Source organism: Pseudorasbora parva, chromosome 1 (genome assembly GCF_024679245.1).
Source record: "Pseudorasbora parva isolate DD20220531a chromosome 1, ASM2467924v1, whole genome shotgun sequence".
Taxonomy (NCBI): domain Eukaryota; kingdom Metazoa; phylum Chordata; class Actinopteri; order Cypriniformes; family Gobionidae; genus Pseudorasbora; species Pseudorasbora parva.
In genome coordinates, this window is record NC_090172.1 from 7,654,731 (window position 1) to 7,674,877 (window position 20,147).

Sequence of the window (20,147 nt, forward strand, 5' to 3'; positions counted from 1 at the left end):
ACCGTAGTTTCTCTATGTATTTCTGAGGTGAGCTGTGGGTGAATGCAATTCACAACCTCACCACTAGATGCCGCTAAAATGTACAGTCATGCAAAATGCCGTGAATGCGGGAAAAAACTTTTAATGTCATTTTGGTGATCAAAGATGAGTTTTAGGCGATACAATTATTGACTAACAATCTTAATACGGTGATAAATCTAAACTCGCAGTGAGCAAAAGTAAGTGATAAAAGCTCTAACAAAAAATCTACTCAAAGCTATGCAGTCTGTCTCCTCATTGGAAGGTCTGTTGGAAGGTTGACAATATCATAATTTCATTCCAGACTCTACGTGGCACAGGCACACATTCAGGCTTTGTGTGTACGTGAGTTGACCCAACCAGAGTTTTTAATCTAGACTTCAGTATTGGGAATGTGTCTGAATTCTGTATGTTGGCCATTCTGTAACTGGGGACTTCTGTATCAAAATGGTTTTCCAGCAGCAGATGTACTTGGAATTGATAAGAGGCCTGCTTTTCTGTGATTGGAAGAGCCGCGGGAGGCAGTTGGGTGTTTGGAGCGATAGCAGAGACTCTAGTTGCAGCAGTATGAAGTATGAGCTAGCTGTAGCCTATACAGGGACTGAGAAACCATTCGGCCAGCACAGTCTTGCAGTAATCTAGTCGAGAGGTTATTGGACATAATAGTTTCTCAATGCCATGCTCTATATCCAAGATGCTCCTCAAAAAAGTAATATTAGCAATATTACACCAGAACTGCACATTTTTGACCTCCCAGGTAGAAGCTATCTATTTTAAATCTAAAAACAGTCTAGTGCTATCAAATATCTTTAAATGCAAATCTTTTTAGTTTTATTTAAATGAGCATACATTAAACTACTACTACAACTACAACTATTTTTCTGTATGAATAATACAGTGTACAGAATTGCTCCAAATGCACTAAATTCTCATGAAAACAGTATCACAATATCACAAACACACTGTAAAAAATTATTTAGAAAAAAAGTTACCTGGTTGCCTTAAAATTTTGAGTTCATTGAAATTAAAATTTTGAGTTAATACAATTAACATTTTTTTGAGATTCGACAACCTTTATTAAAAGATTATTAAAAGATTTTGTAAGCATATTGGAGTAATTGTTTATGTTTTATTTCTGATGACGCAGAGAAACATACACAATAGTGCTATTTTCATGATTTATCAAATTTTGTATGTGGTTCAGATACAATAATATTTTGAGTTTCAATTTATTAAACAAATTTCCTTCATTGTATCAACTCAAATTCTTAATTTCAATAAACTCAAAATTTTAAGGCAACCAGGTTACTTACTTTTTTAAGTTAAACCAACAAAAACCAACCAATTTTTTTTACAGTGTAATGGTCCCTTTCTTAATGTGGAATATAATGTCTTATTTCCTTCTGATTTTGGGCTGAATTATGACCTGGACATAATGGTTTTTTAAGATTCATCCCATAACAGCTCCTTTAGTTTGATTTACTACCGCTTGCGCTATGTGAGAGTACGCCTCGGTTCAAGGACACATGCAAATTGAAGGGCTGAATATTTTATATGTGAGGCTGTATGTAATTGCTGAGAAAGACTCTGTCAAACATGGGCTGATGGAGGAGGGTCGTTCCCTGCTTGATATATGTTGTACAGACACATTAGAGGTTTGACACTGTTAATCTGATTTAGTGAGAGTCTGAGAGTATGATTGATTACCTCACAATTTGATTTTAAATAGTTGTTTTCCGTATTTGTGTGACAATAACAAATGACCATTTTAGAAATACCCCAGAGAATGACACCCGCAGTGTTTGAATGCTACTTGGCAATTGTATAATTTCCCACAAGTAAGCAATAAGGTACTTGAGGCTGTGCTGTATTGTGAATAAGTCACAAATGACACAAAAAACGTGTATCAATGCTACTTTTTGCAATGCAAATCCCTAAAATCTCTTTCCTTCCACTGGAAAAAAATAGTCCCTGACCATGAACAGTAACAGAAGTCACATTACTACGCCATTCGATGGCATTTTATGAGTGAGTCAGTCAGTAGCGAAGACCTTTATATTGAAAGGAGTGGAAGCTGTTGTGAACACAGAGCAAGACGCACCTGACAAATGCTTTGACTAGTGCTGTCAGTGTCAGTGCATGAGAAAACCCGTTAACTGTTAAAAGCACAAGATATCGCAGCATTTTTTATTATGAACATAGGACTGATCTGAAGGAAAAGGCTAGTTCTAAATGCACGTCTCTCTCTCTCTCTCTCTCTCTCTCTCTCTCTCTCTCTCTCTCTCAATACTCTACTCTGCAGAACACAGTAAGCTTTAATGAACAATATCAACGAAAACAAATACTGTATATATGTTTACGTTAATAAGAGTGGCTGCTAAGGGTGTTGTGTAGTGCACACAGGATGTGCGGGCACTGGAATAGAGAAAAACATGCTCAAGACGTAAGCGCAACAGTTATACACGTCCATCTAGCGCATGTTTGCATAGAAAAACAATGTAAAAGTATTGCACTGGAATGGAAAAAAGCATTTTGTGTGAATGGCTCCTTCGTTTAAGCAGTCATAGCTATGTTTTATTGTGAATAAAACACGGCTATTGACAGAATCAAGGATGGGAAAAAACTGGATCTACGGACCTTCCCTTTTAAAAAAGTAGTCAGCTGCACTAAAAAACTACTTTGATGCTGTTTACGGAGGAAAAATCCCAGCTTCATTTTTTGCAAACAGAGCAGTAGTCTTATCTTGGTAAAACCGTTAGTAAAACCATAAAAAATGTGTCAAAAACAGTGATGAACTTCAGCACTTCTCTGCAGGGGCTCTACTGAATTGGTCAATTTTATTATTTCAATCAGCAAAGCAAACATTTTTCCATGCTAAACAGATGTTCGTCGCAATTTTTTGTTGTTGTAATAGACAGACTATTATCAAAACAGCTGAACTATTGTCACATTCAAAAAAATGTAGTTTAGTAGGAATGCTTAGTTACACCCCAAATCTGCTCACTTGTCACTCTTCTACTCAAATTTCCCAAATTGAGGATTGAAACTTCTATTCTTTGTTTATTGAGTTCATTCTTTGGTATATTGTAAAGTAAAGCCCAAATGGATGTCTTGTTCAGTGCTTATTGTACTGTTATTTTCAGATTGCATCTCTAAACAATTTCCTTAATATCTCTGAGAATGATGCATTAACTCCTACTGCTAATTGCCTCAGCGAGGTTTAATTCAGAAATGATTGTATTTGCTCAGTTTGTTTTTGACGTGCACCAGTGAACAATAGCAAAGCGGGGGGAGGTGAGGAGAGAAAGAGAGACAGCTGATGAATGAGAAACGAGAACAAATGGGTTTTGTGCGAGAGCAAGGCCATGATCATCGCAGCTGCATGTGTGGAAGCTCTCAGCAATCAGACTCATGAGGCCTTCATCCCCGTTCCCGCCGTTTCTTTGACTTTATCCAGGGACAGCGACACAAACAGACGAATAAACACTGCAGCCTGCGATCTGACTGTTGATAATGTGGAGAAGCCAGATGCTTCCAGAGAGACAATTTTCAGTTCCTGTTGACTGATTTGTTGTTCTGCCTTTCAGCTGGACCGCACTGAGGTGATCAAGAGTAACCTGAATCCGGTCTTTGCTAAAGTCTTGATGCTGGACTACTACTTCGAGGAAGTGCAGAAAATGCGTTTTGAAGTCTACGACATCCACGGAGCCCACAGTATTGGAACGCGCGATGACGACTTTCTGGGTGGTGTGGAATGCACACTTGGACAGGTGATGTCTATTGGTCATTTTGACAACTCAGCTCTGGGTGAAAAAACAACAAAAACACAGGCTCTATTTACACCAAGTGGTATTTGATGGCAAATTCTATTGGCATTAACTCCGCCCACTGACGTCTGGTTGGCCCGGCCAAAAGAAGACACTGGTTTGTGTGCACCAACAGTAGTATAGATATAGGGCTAAAGTGTGCAGCAGAAAGTTTACGCAAATTGACCTTCAAAGGTCTTGAGGTTCAAATCCGCCTTTTGCCGAACTCTATCTAATCCCTTTTCCCATCTCATAAAAGATCGCAAAGGCATTTATTTTCAATATCAATGAAGAAAATATTTAACAAGTGTAAATAAAGTCTAACGCGTGTTTATCGGTTAGGGTAGGTTCAGGGAGGGCTTTATTGTCCCAATAAGGCGGCATTCATTTAAGAATTTTAACAAATATTTACACTCTGTAATTATTGCATACTATTTAACGTATAACAACACTGATGTGAATATATCCTATCTTCTACTGTAACTAGTGTAAATAGCAATTCGCTAAGAAATTTTGCTATTTGATCTTAGTGTAAATATCATCTAGTTTCTATTAACATTTAATGCATTCTGGGCAATATTTCTCCCATTTTCCCCATTTTTAACTGTGATCTACTGTATGTATGTATCACGGTTTTGTACTGTGGTATGCAATGCATTGTGGGATGGTCCATTTGATGCAAAAGTACAAGGAGTATTTCACAATGATTATAAATAAAATAGCCACTGCCATAAAATACAGGCAATACTAATAGGCCAATAAAAAGGTCAACATTTATTTATAAGCAAGAACACCCAAAAATGGACAAAATATAGACAAGAGTACAAACAAAGTGAGAAAAAAGTGCAGAAAACAATGAAACAGTTATACAGCTCATATTAAACAGAATTGTGTTTCAAAGTTTATTATTTATTAACGTTTCAAAACATATTTGACCAGCAATTGTTTTCTCCAGCCATCGAGCACTTGATCAAAACCATCCGGCGGAGTGCCACCAGGAAACAAACAGATTGAAGGCCAATAAACACAGAAATTTGGGAATAAATCACGTATTACAGTGAATCAACAGGATTTTACCCTCTCTGTTTAATGCGTTTATAATCACACTCAAGCGCCATTGCGGCATGTTTGGTTTCCTGTCATCAGTCGCTCACTGTTTGAGTGATTTAGATGTAAGAAACCTCCCACAAAATCCTAAAGTTTTAAAAGAATCCTCTCCTCTCCTCTCCTCTCCTCTCCTCTCCTCTCCTCTCCTCTCCTCTCCTCTCCTCTCCTCTCCTCTCCTCTCCTCTCCTCTCCTCTCCTCTCCTCTCCTCTCCTCTCCTCTCCTCTCCTCTCCTCTCCTCTCCTCTCCTCTCCTCTCCTCTCCTCTCCTCTCCTCTCCTCTCCTCTCCTCTCCTCTCCTCTCCTCTCCTCTCCTCTCCTCTCCTCTCCGTTAAACACTCGTTCAGTGCCATTGTACTTTTTCATCAAATGGACCAGCCCACAATGCTTGCGTACTACAGTACAAAACCGTAATACATAAATACAGTAGATTACTGTTGGAAATGGCCCGTAAATTAACAGCAATTCCTTACCATGAAAAAATATTGTTTTCTACAATACATAACTGTTTTAATGGAAAATAGTGTCACTTGTTTTTTTAACAGCATTTTTTTACATTGTGTAATATGCCATTCTCAACTCATTTTTATTTTATAACTCACTGATTTCCTTAAAGTCAGCATGACATGTTCCTTATTGTGACATAAATCCGAGTGAAACGTCTTCTCGAACGACTTGATTTGTCCATGGGGATTTGATTGACTCATTGTATGATTGTGATTTGCTATTGGTCATTCTCATGTGAGTGACAGGTTGTCCCGCCCTCCAATCAATAAACACATTATTAGAAAAGAGATGAGAAGAGATGTCGCTGCAAGAAGGAGGGGAAGATATTTTCATTAAACATTACGAGGGAACATGAATTAAAAAAATATCTATATATTGGTATGCATGGATAAATCATTTATAATAAATACTGAAATATTCCGTTAATAACAACAAGGGCCAGATTTACTAACAGCTTGTGGCAGTGCAAACCCTCTTCTAGCATTAAAAAACTACTGTCAGGATTTGCTAAAGACACACAGTGTAAAATTACAGTGTAAAAAAGGTCAGTGGCTGACCTTATTGAATATGCATTTGTAGGCGTTTCCCTTACAGATGCAACATTAACAGGTTAGTTCACCCAAAAATGTAAATTCTCTCATTAATTACTTACCCTAATGTCGTTCGACACTCGTAAGATCTCCGTTCATCTTCGGAACACAAATGAAGATATTAGTGTTGAAATCTGATCTCAGAAAGGCCTTCATTGACACCAATGTCATTTCCTGTCTCAAGACCCATAAAGGCACTAAAGACGTCGTTACAAAGCCCATCTCACTACAGTGACTCTACAATCATATTATGAAGCGACAAGAATAGTTTTTGTGCGACTTAAAACTAAATAACGACTTATATAGTGATGGGCCGATTTCAAAACAAAGATTCGAACCGTTATGAATCAGCGTATCGATTCATGATTCGGATCGCGTGTCAAACCGCCAAACTGCTGAAATCACATGACACTGGCGATCCGAATCATGAATCGATACACTTATTCATAACGTTCGAAAATTTGTTTTGAAATCGGCCTATCACTATATAAGTCGTTATTTAGTTGTTTTTTTATTTTGTCGTTTATTTAGTCGTGTCTTCATAAAATGATTGTAGAGTCACTGTAGTGAGATGGGCTTTGTAACGACGTCTTTAGTGCCTTTATGGGTCTTGAGAGAGGAAATGACATTGGTGTCAATGAAGGCCTTTCTGAGCCATCGGATTTCAACAAAAATATCTTCATTTGTGTTCTGAAGATGAACAGAGGTCTTATGGTATTGAACGACATTTGGGTAAGTAATTAATGAGAGAATTTTCATTTTTGGGTGAAGTAACCCTTTAATGAGAGGAGAGTATTCAATTTACTGGTTTATTCACCATCCCCAAAAAGCATGTCTTAAACCAGACGCTAATTTGCTCTGCTCTTGGTAGATTGTGCTGGACATTATGGAAATGATCCGCCTGTGTCTGTGTTCTTTCATTTGTGCGTCGTCAGTAGATCCCGCCACTCCCTTTCTGGCGCTTTTTTGGAATTGTGCTCTCACGCTAATTCGCCCTGTTTAGCAAATCTGGCCCTAATTGACCATTTTTATTTTAAAGGTGACTTTAAAATATTTGAATCTGTTCCATAGATAGTGGCCCAAAAAAAGATGGTGAAACCTCTGCTGCTGAAATATGGGAAATATGCTGGAAAATCCACTATCACAGTGAGTTGAAACAATCCACACACACAATTCCTACTTAATTGCTGCTGTTCACATTTACACATTGACTGAAAGACCACTCATGGTTTCATCTAGCTTTACTTAATTTGAGCATCCGCAAAGGCATTTTGATTTTGTTTACAGAATAACAACAGGACAATTTGAGTTACCTTACCAGAGACACAAGACAGTCAGATAGCAGACGTTGTTTGACAGACCAATTCACTATTAGACGATAACCACAGATTGGCAGAGAGGTCAAAATCAATGTGTTTAATTAGACAAAATCAATCACTGTCTCTGTAAAGGTTCGTTCACACCAATGATACCTACTGTATAACGATAACTGTATTAGTAGTACACACCACCAACACATGATAATCGCATATTATCTGAAAAAATCAATCTGAAAGTAATTCCCTATTCTTAACTAGAATGATTATTCAAACTTTACTGTGTGTAGTTATCATTGTAATTATCATTGGCCTTGCTGTGAACAGGCCTTAACTATAGGTGGGTTGTTGGCACCCACACTCATCCCTATACAATTGCATTGAGTTATCATTTAGAAGTGATCTTCATCACTGTATAGGACCATCCTTTTTTTCTGAAGTGCCAACTAAATGCCAAATTCTGCTCACTGTGCTCATCACTATACTCATAGGATGACTGCACATTACAAAATGAGTGATTTTATTCCTATTACTTCTAGAATGAAATGTCAGTTTAAAATATTTCTTGATACAGTTGAGTGAAACCGCTAGTACATGTGATGGCTGAGAGACAGATAATGGGGAATCTCTATAACACTGGTGCATTAAAAAGTCATCAGGTTTCAGGAATATGGTCTAGCCTGCGTAAGGACATTGAATATGACTCTGTGTAGTTTGGGTTGCAGTACGGGCGGTTTGACCTCCAATTTAAATTCTGCTGTTTGCTGGGCTCATATCATATAACACAGTTACTTTATTGTCCTGGAAGTAAACGGGCCCTGGATATTTTTACAATATCTGCTAACATGAAGTAAAATAATGTTGACTATCAATTTCAATGTGTATTTCAAAATAGTATTTCAATTAGAGTATCACAGCTAGTGCTCAACTCTATTCAAACAAGCCACACATACAAAAATTAAAAAGTGATGCCTCAAGCTTTTTTGGCATGTTTCTATTGCAGGCAGACAAGGTTCATTCGTAAGACAAAACTTAAAACCAAATCCTTATCATAGGTGTTGATTCTCTGCTGTCTCATCAGTTTTAATGCAGTTTCTTTTAACCACACTGCAGACTAATGGTCTTTTCATGTTGAAACACGGACAGAAATGACCTCCTCTTTCCTTTTGACCTCCTCATTGGATTACACTCTGGTTGTAGATTTTTTTTTATGCTGATGAAATCACATTTTGATCTTAGGTGAGACAAAATGGGATGATTTCAGCATTTCACCTATATTTTCTTATCAAACAACATAACAGAAGTTAGAGACATCTCAATAAATGTCTTCCTTAATCAGTACTGTTCACATGAAATTATAAAGTAAAAAGCAAGTTTAGAACATTTACACTCAAGTCTTTTGATCAAGTCTATACTGTACAAGTTTTTAGATGTTTAGATAGAAAGATCTGGGCTGGGCGGACAGACAGACAGACAGATAAGCTGGACAAAAGGACGGACAGAAAGAAGGATAGATGGGATGGGCAGATGGATGGATGATTGGATGAATGGATCAGCTGAGCTGTGCAGAGGGATGGGAAGGGCAGATGGTTGAATTGAAAGACAGATTTATAGATCAGCTGGGTGGAAGGATAGACAAATCGTTTGGGCAAACATAAATAGATAGATAGATAGATAGATAGATAGATAGATAGATAGATAGATAGATAGATAGATAGATAGATAGATAGATAGATAGATAGATAGATAGATAGATAGATAGATAGATAGATAGATAGATAGATAGATAGATGATGGATGGATGGATGGATGGATGGATGGATGGATGGATGGATGGATGGATGGATGGATGGATGGGTGAGTGGTTAGGTGGATGGTGGATGAATGGATGTGGGTTGGTTGGTGGATAGATAGATGAATTGATGTGTGTTTGGGTAGGTGGATGGATGGGTGTGGTTGGATAGGTGGATGGGTGAATAGACGGGTGGGTGTGGTTGGGTAGGTGGATGGTTGAATGGATGGTGGATGGATGGATAGGTGCATAGATGAATGGATGGATGGATGGATGGGTATGGATTGGTGGGTGGATGGATGGATGGGTGGGTGGGTGGGTGGTTGGGTAGGTGGATGGATGGAAAGGTGGATGGAAAGGTGGATAGATGGATGGATGGGTGCAGGTTGGTAGGTGGATGGATGGATGGATGGATGGATGGATGGATGGACGGATGGGTGTGGGTGAGTAGGTGGATGGGTGAATGGATGGTGGATGGATGGATAGGTGGATAGATGAATGGATGGATGGATGGGTTTGGATTGGTGGGTGGATGGATGGATGGATGGAAAGGTGGATAGATGGATGGATAGATGGGTGTAGGTTGGTAGGTGGATGGATGGATGAATGGACGGATGGGTGTGGGTGGGTAGGTGGATGGGTGAATGGATGGTGGATGGATGAATAGGTGGATAGATGAATGGATGGATGGATGGGTGTGGATTGGTGGGTGGATGGATGGATGGATGGATGGATGGGTGGGTGGGTGGTTGGGTAGGTGGATGGATGGTGGATGATGGAAAGGTGGATAGTTGGATGGATGGATGGATGGGGGCAGGTTGGTAGGTGGATGGATGGATGGATGAATGGATGGATGGGTGTGGTTGGGTAGGTGGATGGGCGAATGGATGGTGGATGGATGAATAGGTGGATAGATAAATGGATGGATGGATGGGTGGGTGGGTGGTTGGGTAGGTGGATGGATGGTGGATGGATGGAAAGGTAGATAGATGGATGGATGGATGGATGAATGGACGGATGGATGGATGGATGGGTGCAGGTTGGTAGGTGGATGGATGGATGGATGGATGAATGGACGGATGGGTGTGGGTGGATAGATAGATAGATAGATAGATAGATAGATAGATAGATAGATAGATAGATAGATAGATAGATAGATAGATAGATAGATAGATAGATAGATAGATAGATAGATAGATAGATAGATAGATTCCCATGGTTCTGATTAAAGCACATATGGATGTGGAGTCTGGTCGTCCACATATAGAGTACAAACAATAACAGTAGGTTGGCTTAGTCTCAGCTAATCCCTTTCTTATTTCCCAAGATTCACGCAGAAGAGATTTCCGGGAACAATGGTTACTTGGAGCTTGCCTTCTGTGCCAAGAAGTTAGATGATAAGGTAAGGAGTGACGTTTTTCTTTTTCCATCAGAATACAAGCTGTCAAACTCACCAGAGTTTCCACTCAGTGTGCTTTTGACTAGTGACAGTAAATGAGATTCTTTGTTTGTAAAGGAGGGATTTTTGACCCTTTGAAATCAATAATCGCAGCGGCCAAAGAACCTTTCGACTCACTTTGAATGTTTTTGGTTCTCCATTTTAGCCCTGTTAAGAGCCATTAGGGCTATTATGGCTTCATAAAATCCCATTCTCTTTTTTTGGCTTTGGTACAATGCTTGAAACCCGATTCATTCAGCTGAGGTTTCCTAATGAGAATGGAAGCTCTCTGAGCAGCGAGGGCTAGCGGAGCTGAAGCGCTGAGGGAGCAGAGGGTGGCTGGCTGACTCTCAGTGTGCACACAGCCTCTCCCACACAGCGCGGCCCACGGCGCAGCTCTCTCCGTGCCCTGTGCTTCTGCAGGTGTCTGCACTTCCCGCTGCGCTGCCGCACAGTACACAAACGCCTCTGCACCCCTCGTCCTACTCTCAGCGCTCATCTCATCTGGTTCTCCTACTCTTTCCTCTTGTTTCTCTCTCTCTTCCTCTTTTCTATACTGCTCTTCTTTTCCTCTTAGCCTGGGGCGACATTTGTGCTCAGCGGTTATCTTTAAAACGCAGCTTTTTTGTTCATTCCTCAACCCTTTTAGAATCTGCCTTTCATGAATTCATACATCTCAAGTAATGAAGGGAAACAGCAAATCGATAGCAATGACTTGCTCACTCAAGCTTCACATCCTCTCAACCCCACATTAGGTGGTACAATCGATATATTGTCTATTCATCTTTTTACAGTGAGACAGAAATGCTATTTGGCATCTGTGCCGTGACAGAAAGCACAGGCTGTGATTCGGATTGGAGATGCTTAGTAAGCCAAAGCACCCACGCAAACCAATGGCTGACTGTAATTTTGCCAACTAGGACGTGTTCCTGGATCAACATCTTTTGCCGGTGGTGGAACAACATTGCTCTTCCCCTTAAATCAGATGCAAATGATTGGTTGATCTGAATGGAAAGCCCTAAGCCCTAACAATTCCACTTTCCCTATTCCTAAAATCTGATTTGGTTGATAGAAATGTAGCAAATCCAGGAGCTTGTTTTTCTCGAGGCCCACAAAGTCAAGTCGAGTCAGCTTTATCTATATAGTGCTTTATACAATACAGCAGCTTTGTGATAACCGGAAAATGATGCATTTCGGCTGTTGTTCAGCTGAAGTCAGTTACGTGTTCATTCAGCTCCGTTGTAAAGATCATCAATTATTAAATTAGATAATTTAATCCATAAAGAAGTTCTGCAAAAATCTATGTCATCGCCCAGCTCAGTTCAGTTCTCATATAACAGTGTCAGTACAGTCAGATCAATAATATTGCTGAATATTAAGTGTCCTCAACTAAGCAAGCCAGAGGAGACAGAGGCAAAGAACCCAAACTCCATCAGGTGACAGAATGGAGTAAAAAATCCTCTGGAGAAAGCAACCTCAGTCGGTAGCATTCAGATATTCATCCCTTCATTTAAGGGTACATATTCCTACTCTAAAGTAGACCTACTAAAATGCACATTTTAGGGATATACGGTACAAAGTTGTTCATTAAAGGGTTAAAAGAAAAGACTGACTCACCCTCAAGCCCTCCTAGGTGTATATTACATTCTTCTTTCAGGCAAATACAATAAGAGTTATATTAAATAATATCCTGGCTCTTCCTAGCTTTATAATGGCAGTGAATAGAGGATTTGATTTTAAAGACCATAAAAGTGCATCCACACGGCTCCGGGGGTTTAATAAAGGCCTTCTGAAGTGAAGCCATGTGTTTTGTGTAAAAAAAACACAAAAAAAATCCATATTTAAAACTTTATAAACTAAAATAACTAGCTTCCGACAGTCGCCCGTATGTATCGATTTATGGCGAAAGATTGACCTCTGACCTGACGCATGACTTATCGATGAACGTGGAAGCAGACGATAGAGCAAAACAAAACACAGATATTAAATTAGAAGTCTAAAATGAGAATTTTTAAAGAGAGGAATTCGATGTAAGAGACAAGGAGCTTGCGTTTATTGCCCAGCCCTATTTGTTAATTTGAGAGGCATCAGAAATTATGCTTCTCCTACATCGCGTCAAGGGTTACTCTTTTGTCGTAAATTGACTTTTTTAGTTTTTAAAGATGGATATTTTGGTAACACTTTACAATACAGGTGCACTAATATGCATTAGTTCATGCCTAACAAATGCACAGATAATCATGAGTTAATGTGTTACTAATGGTGAACAAACCCATTTATTAATGATTACTGCATCAGCAACTAATGAAGTTTACTCATGATTAATTTAAAGTATCATTATGTTATGACTTTACTTGTTGGGGCACATGACTATTAACTAATTCAAAACCCATAACCACAATTACATATTACTTAATCAATTAGTTAACAGTCATGTGCCCCAACAAGTAAAGTCATAACATAATGATACCTTTATAAATCATTAGCTAATGGAAGTTAAAATGCATGGCTTTGACTGGTTGTGGTAATTAACACCTTAATTTACATTATTACTTAATATAATATGCTATTAAGGAATTAATACATTATGACATATTTAACTAATAACAATGTAATGATTACTTAATCTATTGAGCAGAAGATTCTATCATGTAGAATCTTCATTAGTTGCTGATGCAGTAATCATTCATAAGGGTTAGTTCACCATTAGTAACACATTAACTCATGATTATCTGTGCAATAGTTAAGCATGAATTAATGCATATTTGTGCAACCGTATTGTAAAGTGTTTCCGATATTTTTCTTACACAAACACATGGCTTCGCTTCAGAAGGCCTTTATTAACCCCCCGGAGCCATGTGGATATCTTTTATGATAGATGGATGCACTTTTTAGAGCTACAAAATATCCTCCTCTGTTGGCTACCATTATAAAGCTGGGAAGAGCCAGGACATTTTTATATATAACTCTGATTCTATTCATCTGAAAGAAGAAAGTCATATACAACTAGGTTGGCTCAGGGCCGGCCTGATAATGCATTTAGATAAACTGTTCATTCATTTCATCACTTTACCTCTGTCTTTATCCCCTTATTCCTTTATATTCCTGTATCAGAGGGCTTCGGTCTTTTTGACACATTGGCCATCCGTCATAAATAACTAGGCAACTTTCACCGGCGCGAGCAAACAAGCACATTCCTGTCTGTTAGATGCGCGAGAGGCGACGCAACAACAAATTCCCAACGTTAAACTGATCGCGCGTTCAATATTGGACACACTAAAGCACTCGATGGGCAGGAGGAGATTGATGCGGTGGTCTGGGAAGAGTCTAAGGGATTTGTTTAAGGCTTTTTTGGGTAATATTTCGAATTAATATTAATAAAAAGGAGTAATAAAACCGGAAAAATCCCTCATTTTGGCACCCCTATGGACGAGTGGCGCCCCTAGCATTTGCCTATTCCGCCTATGCCACGGGCCGGCCCTGGGTTGGATTGATGCAAAGTAAATTAGTAATTTCTGCACCTAAAGCATCTGCTGCGCACACACAACAACAACCAATGCACGTGATCAATTGGTCAGTTGTAAATAAATGTAAATGACAAGTTCCGTCATGAAACTGTAGATGGCACAGGCTGATAGGTCTGATGATATTCACAGCGTTAACTTCTTGGAGCAAGCTGATCAACATTTAAATGTCTGGTTATATTCACTATCGCAGTTTGCACAAACACTTTCCTAAGGAGTTCCTCTGAAACCTCCTCCTTCCCCAGCTCCACCTGCATGGATCTGACATGGGTAATTTAAATATGCTATTTGTACAACAGCATTTGTCTTACATTCCCACAGCAGCGTATCTGCACATGTATTTGCTATAGCGAGTTCTTGTACTTGCTCTGCAACTGCAATAATCAGCAGCAGCAGCAGTGTAACAAATCTATTCCGCCAAGACCAAGTACATTAACATTGTCATATCCATTACCATGCTTAAAATCCTCAGAGAGTTGCAATCATAAAAATACATTTATGCCATCTCTATGCTTTTATATCTGCAGAATTCTATGCAGTGTGAAAACAGCTCTATACAAATGTATCCATAATATCATACCATGTAGGATCCTCGCATAGAGGGGGTGTCCCGTGCTTGTAGATAATGCTCCATCTCTCGAACTAAAAAATGCAGGAAACTAATCCTGCATGTCATCTCAAGTCTGTTAATGCAGGGTTTCTTAACACATATGCTGATGCAGTAAATGGTGTTTAGTTTTGCTGTATGCAGAATACGGAACCACATTCTTTGCACATTTTATATGCATGAAAGCAGAGGATACGTGGTCACATCACTGATTTATTTCTGTCCTAGTGACGGGCTCGTCCACCTGCCCATCAGAACCAGACTAATTCTGAAAGGCTAATGATGGCGAATTCCAGAAGGCAATAAAATTGTATTCTCACTTTCATTTCAAGCCATCTCTGCAATCATCCCCGACATATTCATCTGCTCACCATTTTAATGCTTTTTTTTATTGTCCCCCCTCTTGTAATTGCTGTTTATATTGCAGCTTGCGTCTTCACATTTTTACCCTCAGGTCTGTTAATTATTGGTCACTGGATTGCATGTACTTGTTAGGAATTACAACCATTAATATGGGAGTAGCTGTAGTACATGAGCTGATTAGCATTTCTTCTTCACACTCATCCTCAGAACCCAGAGTTGGCTCCATCCTGGCCCGGATATCATAGCGAGAGGATGGATGGAGTCTAATAAACGGCTAGGCAGAATAATGGCTGTGCTGCTATCTTTGGACAGGATCTGTCCGTTCAAATAACGTTGGCTTTCTCTGAGTACAGACTGATATGATTTAACCAAAATGGACACATTAGCACATCATACTATATTGGACTTCATGACAGCTTCTGCATGTGATCGTGCCTTTGATGTAACTGCCGTTTCTCTTTTTGAAGAAGTCGCTAATGCATTTTGAATCGAAAAGTCGCTCTGGGTTATGTGACATTTATCAAAGACTCGTCACTTAGCTATTTCTCTGTGAATTTTAAAGCTTAATTTGGCGCTTTTTCTTCACATGGGGTTCTTTGCAGATATTAGCACATATTTTGTCTTTTTCAGGGGACATTGATAGCTCTGTTTTTCATCAGATCATAAAGACAAGCACGGAATAAACCTTTAATCTTGCATTAAGCCATCCGGAAAATGCTCTTGTCTCATTGGAGTCTGGCAGCCCATGTCTTGTGGGAATAAACAGCCAGGAATCATCATCGGTCCATAGTGAACTTCATAAATGCATTGACAGTTTTCAGAGGTGCGATGCATGTGATGAATGCGAACAACAGACAAATCACTCGTCTAAATCAGTCTTCACTCAAACCACTGGCAAGATGTTACCTTGACAACCAGATAGTGGGGGCACCTCCTCTTTCAGCGTCCCCGTGGAGATGTCGCACACTAATGCAGCGAGAAATGGGGATATTAAATGGCTCGTTCTTTGCTCTACCCATTTCTCTCTTTCTCTCTCTCTCTCTCTTCCTTTATCTCTCTGTGCCTCGTTCTCTCTCATAGATCTGCACACACTTAGAAACAAAGTCCTCAGTGGCTTCTCCGGAGAGCTGCAATTCAGAAACCTTATGTTGAATGATTGTTTCAGACAATATTGTTGATTTGATTTGCCATAGCTATGAGCACAATTGGCAGCAGCACACATCAGCGTGTACACAAACAATCATGAAATATGCATTTTTTTCTTGACCAATTATTCCACCCCGAAAGTGTTATTGCAGATCTGTATCTTGAAAGACCCTTTGAAATCAGAATTTCTTTTTGTTGCTTTTATCCATATCAATATGGAAATATACCAACACACTCTCACTCCTCATCACATATTGACACACCCCTTTAGCGTCATTTTTCGTTATGCAGTTTTCCATTGCTTTCAATTGTTTGCCTTATGCGTCAGATCAAGACGCATAATTCGTTGTAGTAGTTGTATTTTTATAAATAATCATGCTTTTACAGTATATTTTGGAGCAACTAACCCCTCTCCTACCCTAAACCCACCCACTTCTCAATGTTATAAAACATGTAACAGAATAACAAATGTATTGTCCAGTAATAAAAGTACTTACTATAGTAATAACAATAAATATTGAATAATTACATGAAACTAATTTTAATTAATATTACTCAGTACTTAATATATAATCACACTGTAGCACAGACAACTACAATAAAGTGTAACCAAACAGTTAAAAGGTATTACAAATAACTGTTATGTTGCATTGCAAGCCTTCTGTAGCCACACGATATCTTTATGTGAAGAACAGAGTAGATCTTAATGTTTTAATGAAATAATAAAATGTAAATAAATAATCCCATTCTACCTCTATCTCGTTCAAATGATACACCCGACTCTTTAGCATGATGCAGTCGTTTATGACACACACGTGAATCGATGCCATTTCACGATCAAAGCTGATGCAATGTAGCCTGACAATCCAGACCCACATCAAGATGTTTGGTCTGGAAACTCACCATTGACAGCTTAATCTGATGGCCGGGATAAACGGTTGTCTTTCAAACTCCCTCTGCACGCGATAGGATAGCGCTACAACCAACCAGAGCAACGAAGATGAAGCAGAGCTCGTTGACAGATTAAACTTTCGACGTATCCGGTTGGCAAAACTCCGAACACATCTTCCCTTCTGAACAATGACTTCAGTGCCGTTCTTTGTTCTTTTCTCAGAGAAAAGCTTAAAGGGATAGTTCACTTTGAAATTAAATTTTGATATGTTTTAGCTCACCTCATGGGCATCTGAGATGTAGGAGTATCTGTTTCCCCAGTAGTTTCAATTTTGATCATTTTAGGTCAAACCGTTCTTGTCTGTGCCTTACATAATGCAGGTCTATGGTCACCACCTCAAAGAGCATACACAGAGAAGTCCAAATTAAACAATCCCCCATCGTAAGTACACATTGATGGCCTAAGACACAAATGAGCGGTTTGTGTGAGAAAACGAACAGTATTTATATCGTTTTTACCTCTTGTACACCACTACGTCCGACTGATCCGAGGGCGCGCGTACGTGTTTCCTGTGGTGTACAAGAGGTCTTCCAGAGTCGCGGTCAAAGCTGATTCGAAAGACCGCCGTTCACCAGTTTCTGTGTTTACTAGAAGCACGCACGCGCAACTCGGCCGTCATTATATTAAGCCCCGCCCACCGACTCTACGAGATGTGATTGGCGCGTCCAGAGTTTGCCGTTTACAGCTCAGAAGTGAATTGAGAGTTGCTAGGCGGCAGATTAGATTTGCTGCCGCTAGGGTGCGTCTAGATTTCTAGGCTAGATGCAATGCTTCTTCGGGCAGCGATTTTTGAATGTGTGCATAGATAAGATGTATGGCAGCTGGAGACGCTGATCTCTTTTGAGTCTTGTCTTCACACAAATCAATTGTTTGGCCTCGGAACACTTGGAATATTTGTACTTTTTGAATAGATTTTGACTGTTATATCCTGTGTTTTATAGCATATAATACGCAAATGGGTAGGTTTAGAGGTGGGGTGGGTTACGTGTCCAAATGATGTAAAAAAATAAATGTAAATAAAATTATGCTGGATGATTAAATTGAGAATTACACCCCAACATGTCATAATGGCAAAATGATAACCCAATATATAATTTCATCATGACGATAACATTCCCTTATCCAACGCGTCTGTGTATGAAGCAAAAGGCTTTTCATTGAAAGCAATGGAATAACCTGTGTGTCGAAAAATTACACTAAAAAGGTACCCTGTGCATTAAAAAGTGATGCAGGGGTCCTGACCAAGCGTCAATATGTGACAAGTTGGGAGTGAGAATGTGCTGAATATATTCAAAAAACGTAACAAAATATTCTCTTAAGGTGTGTTAGCCAAATATTGTGGGCAAAATTGTACTGTATGAAGCATGAAGAAAGGAGGTACTTTTAAACCAAGCTGATTTCTGTTGAATTGGTGTGACTAACATTAACTTGTAGTAAAATCTGTTTTGAGAAATCTTTCGCCCTTGCGCGAAATTCCAGATGGTAAAGGTGACCACACCTTTACAGTTAAATTTTCAATCTTCCTGGGAAATGGACCAGAATTACTAATAGCCCTTGTTCACAGGATCTTTCATAGCCAAACTATGAATTTATCTTTCATCGCCAAGCAAATACAGTACAGCGAGTATCTAGGTGTTATACGTTTTGGCTGGTCAGCATGGTTAGAGCAGTTAGTCCTTGCTGGTAGGTGCCATAACTACGCCAAGGGGGCAAAAAGCATATTTTTTCCTTTTTCAAGGTTTTATGTTAAATTTATCTTATTTCCCTCAAATCGTCAATGTACAAACAGATTTCACCCTGTGCTACAAGATACACTCATCATGAAGCTCTTCTGTCAGAAGTCGATTTAAAATTGAGTTTGAGCGTTTATAATGTGTGCGTCCGGTGTGAGATACCGGAGACGTGACACTGAGCTTTGCGTCCGGTGTGAGACCCCCTTTAGGCACAATCGGCTTAAGAACGTAATTATAAACGCACTCAAAGTGTTATTTTCCTCTCTAGGCAGGTATTTTTTTAGGTTTATTTATCAAAATATTCTTTGATATATTTGTGATGTTCTGTATTTCGATCGCGGCTTTAAAATGTTATGAGAAAACGTTTTACGAATGTTTATCCACCACATTACCTTTTATTTAAACCTAAATAAGAAAGCCATTGTCAGTTCTTCTGTCAGTTGGCAGACAGTTTTGATCACTTTATTAAAAGTTGTTGCTGTGTGCAGTGTGTAAAGGAAAATAAATATAGTTTTACCTTCCAGCTGACTAGTGTGGTGCCCCTCCCAAACCATTTACATACACACAGATGATTCGACTATCAGTAGACCATAGAAAGATTTGACAATTCTGATTCGAATAAGTAAATCCTTAGTCTGGGATACTCCTAAAAGCATGACTTAGGGCCCTACTATACATAACAAGAATTTTTTTTGCTAGTTTCAGCCTGACACAGTTATCATTTTCACGTCCAGCGCCACGTTGTTTAAATAGCAAATGCACTCGCGCCCATCTGGTCATAAAACGAGGTGTGTTCAGGTGCGTTGCTATTTTGAGGAACAAACACCTGGTATAAAGTCAATAGAGCAGTGTTTTTTGTGTTATTTAAAGGGCGTGTTAGTTATGTGTGCCTATAGGTGGGTGCACAACACGCGTACACTCTGCTTATTACATACACATATTTAATATTTTAAAATATTAAAAATAAAAGCATTCAGTCTTTCCGCTTGCAAATTGCGCAACTGGCTTTTAAAGGGAATGGAAGATGAGACTCTGATTGGTTTATTGCACATTATGCCTAAAACACAACCATGACTCATTAAGAGACTAGGGAAAACCCTTTTGCACCATGCGCCTGGCATGCTGCCTGGTGTTTTCCGCTGTTAAACTAGCTAAAGTGGATTCGGACACGCCCTAAGTGCAACTGCGCCTTGTGCTTCAGACCATGCACTCAGATTGTTAAAATAGGGCCCATGGACATCATATTTTTGT

General features: G+C 39.2%; 1 protein-coding gene across 2 annotated transcripts in view; it reads left to right on the top strand.

Annotated features, from left to right (window-relative positions):
* The window catches only part of cpne7 (copine VII), a 98,327-nt gene that overhangs the window by 22,520 nt on the left and 55,660 nt on the right, over window positions 1-20,147 (top strand). For both annotated transcript variants that reach the window (XM_067415203.1, XM_067415292.1), the window contains exons 3-5: window positions 3,606-3,788; window positions 7,097-7,171; window positions 10,461-10,535. In XM_067415203.1, coding sequence (XP_067271304.1) covers window positions 3,606-3,788; window positions 7,097-7,171; window positions 10,461-10,535 — 333 coding nt within the window. The remainder of the gene's footprint in view (window positions 1-3,605; window positions 3,789-7,096; window positions 7,172-10,460; window positions 10,536-20,147) is intronic.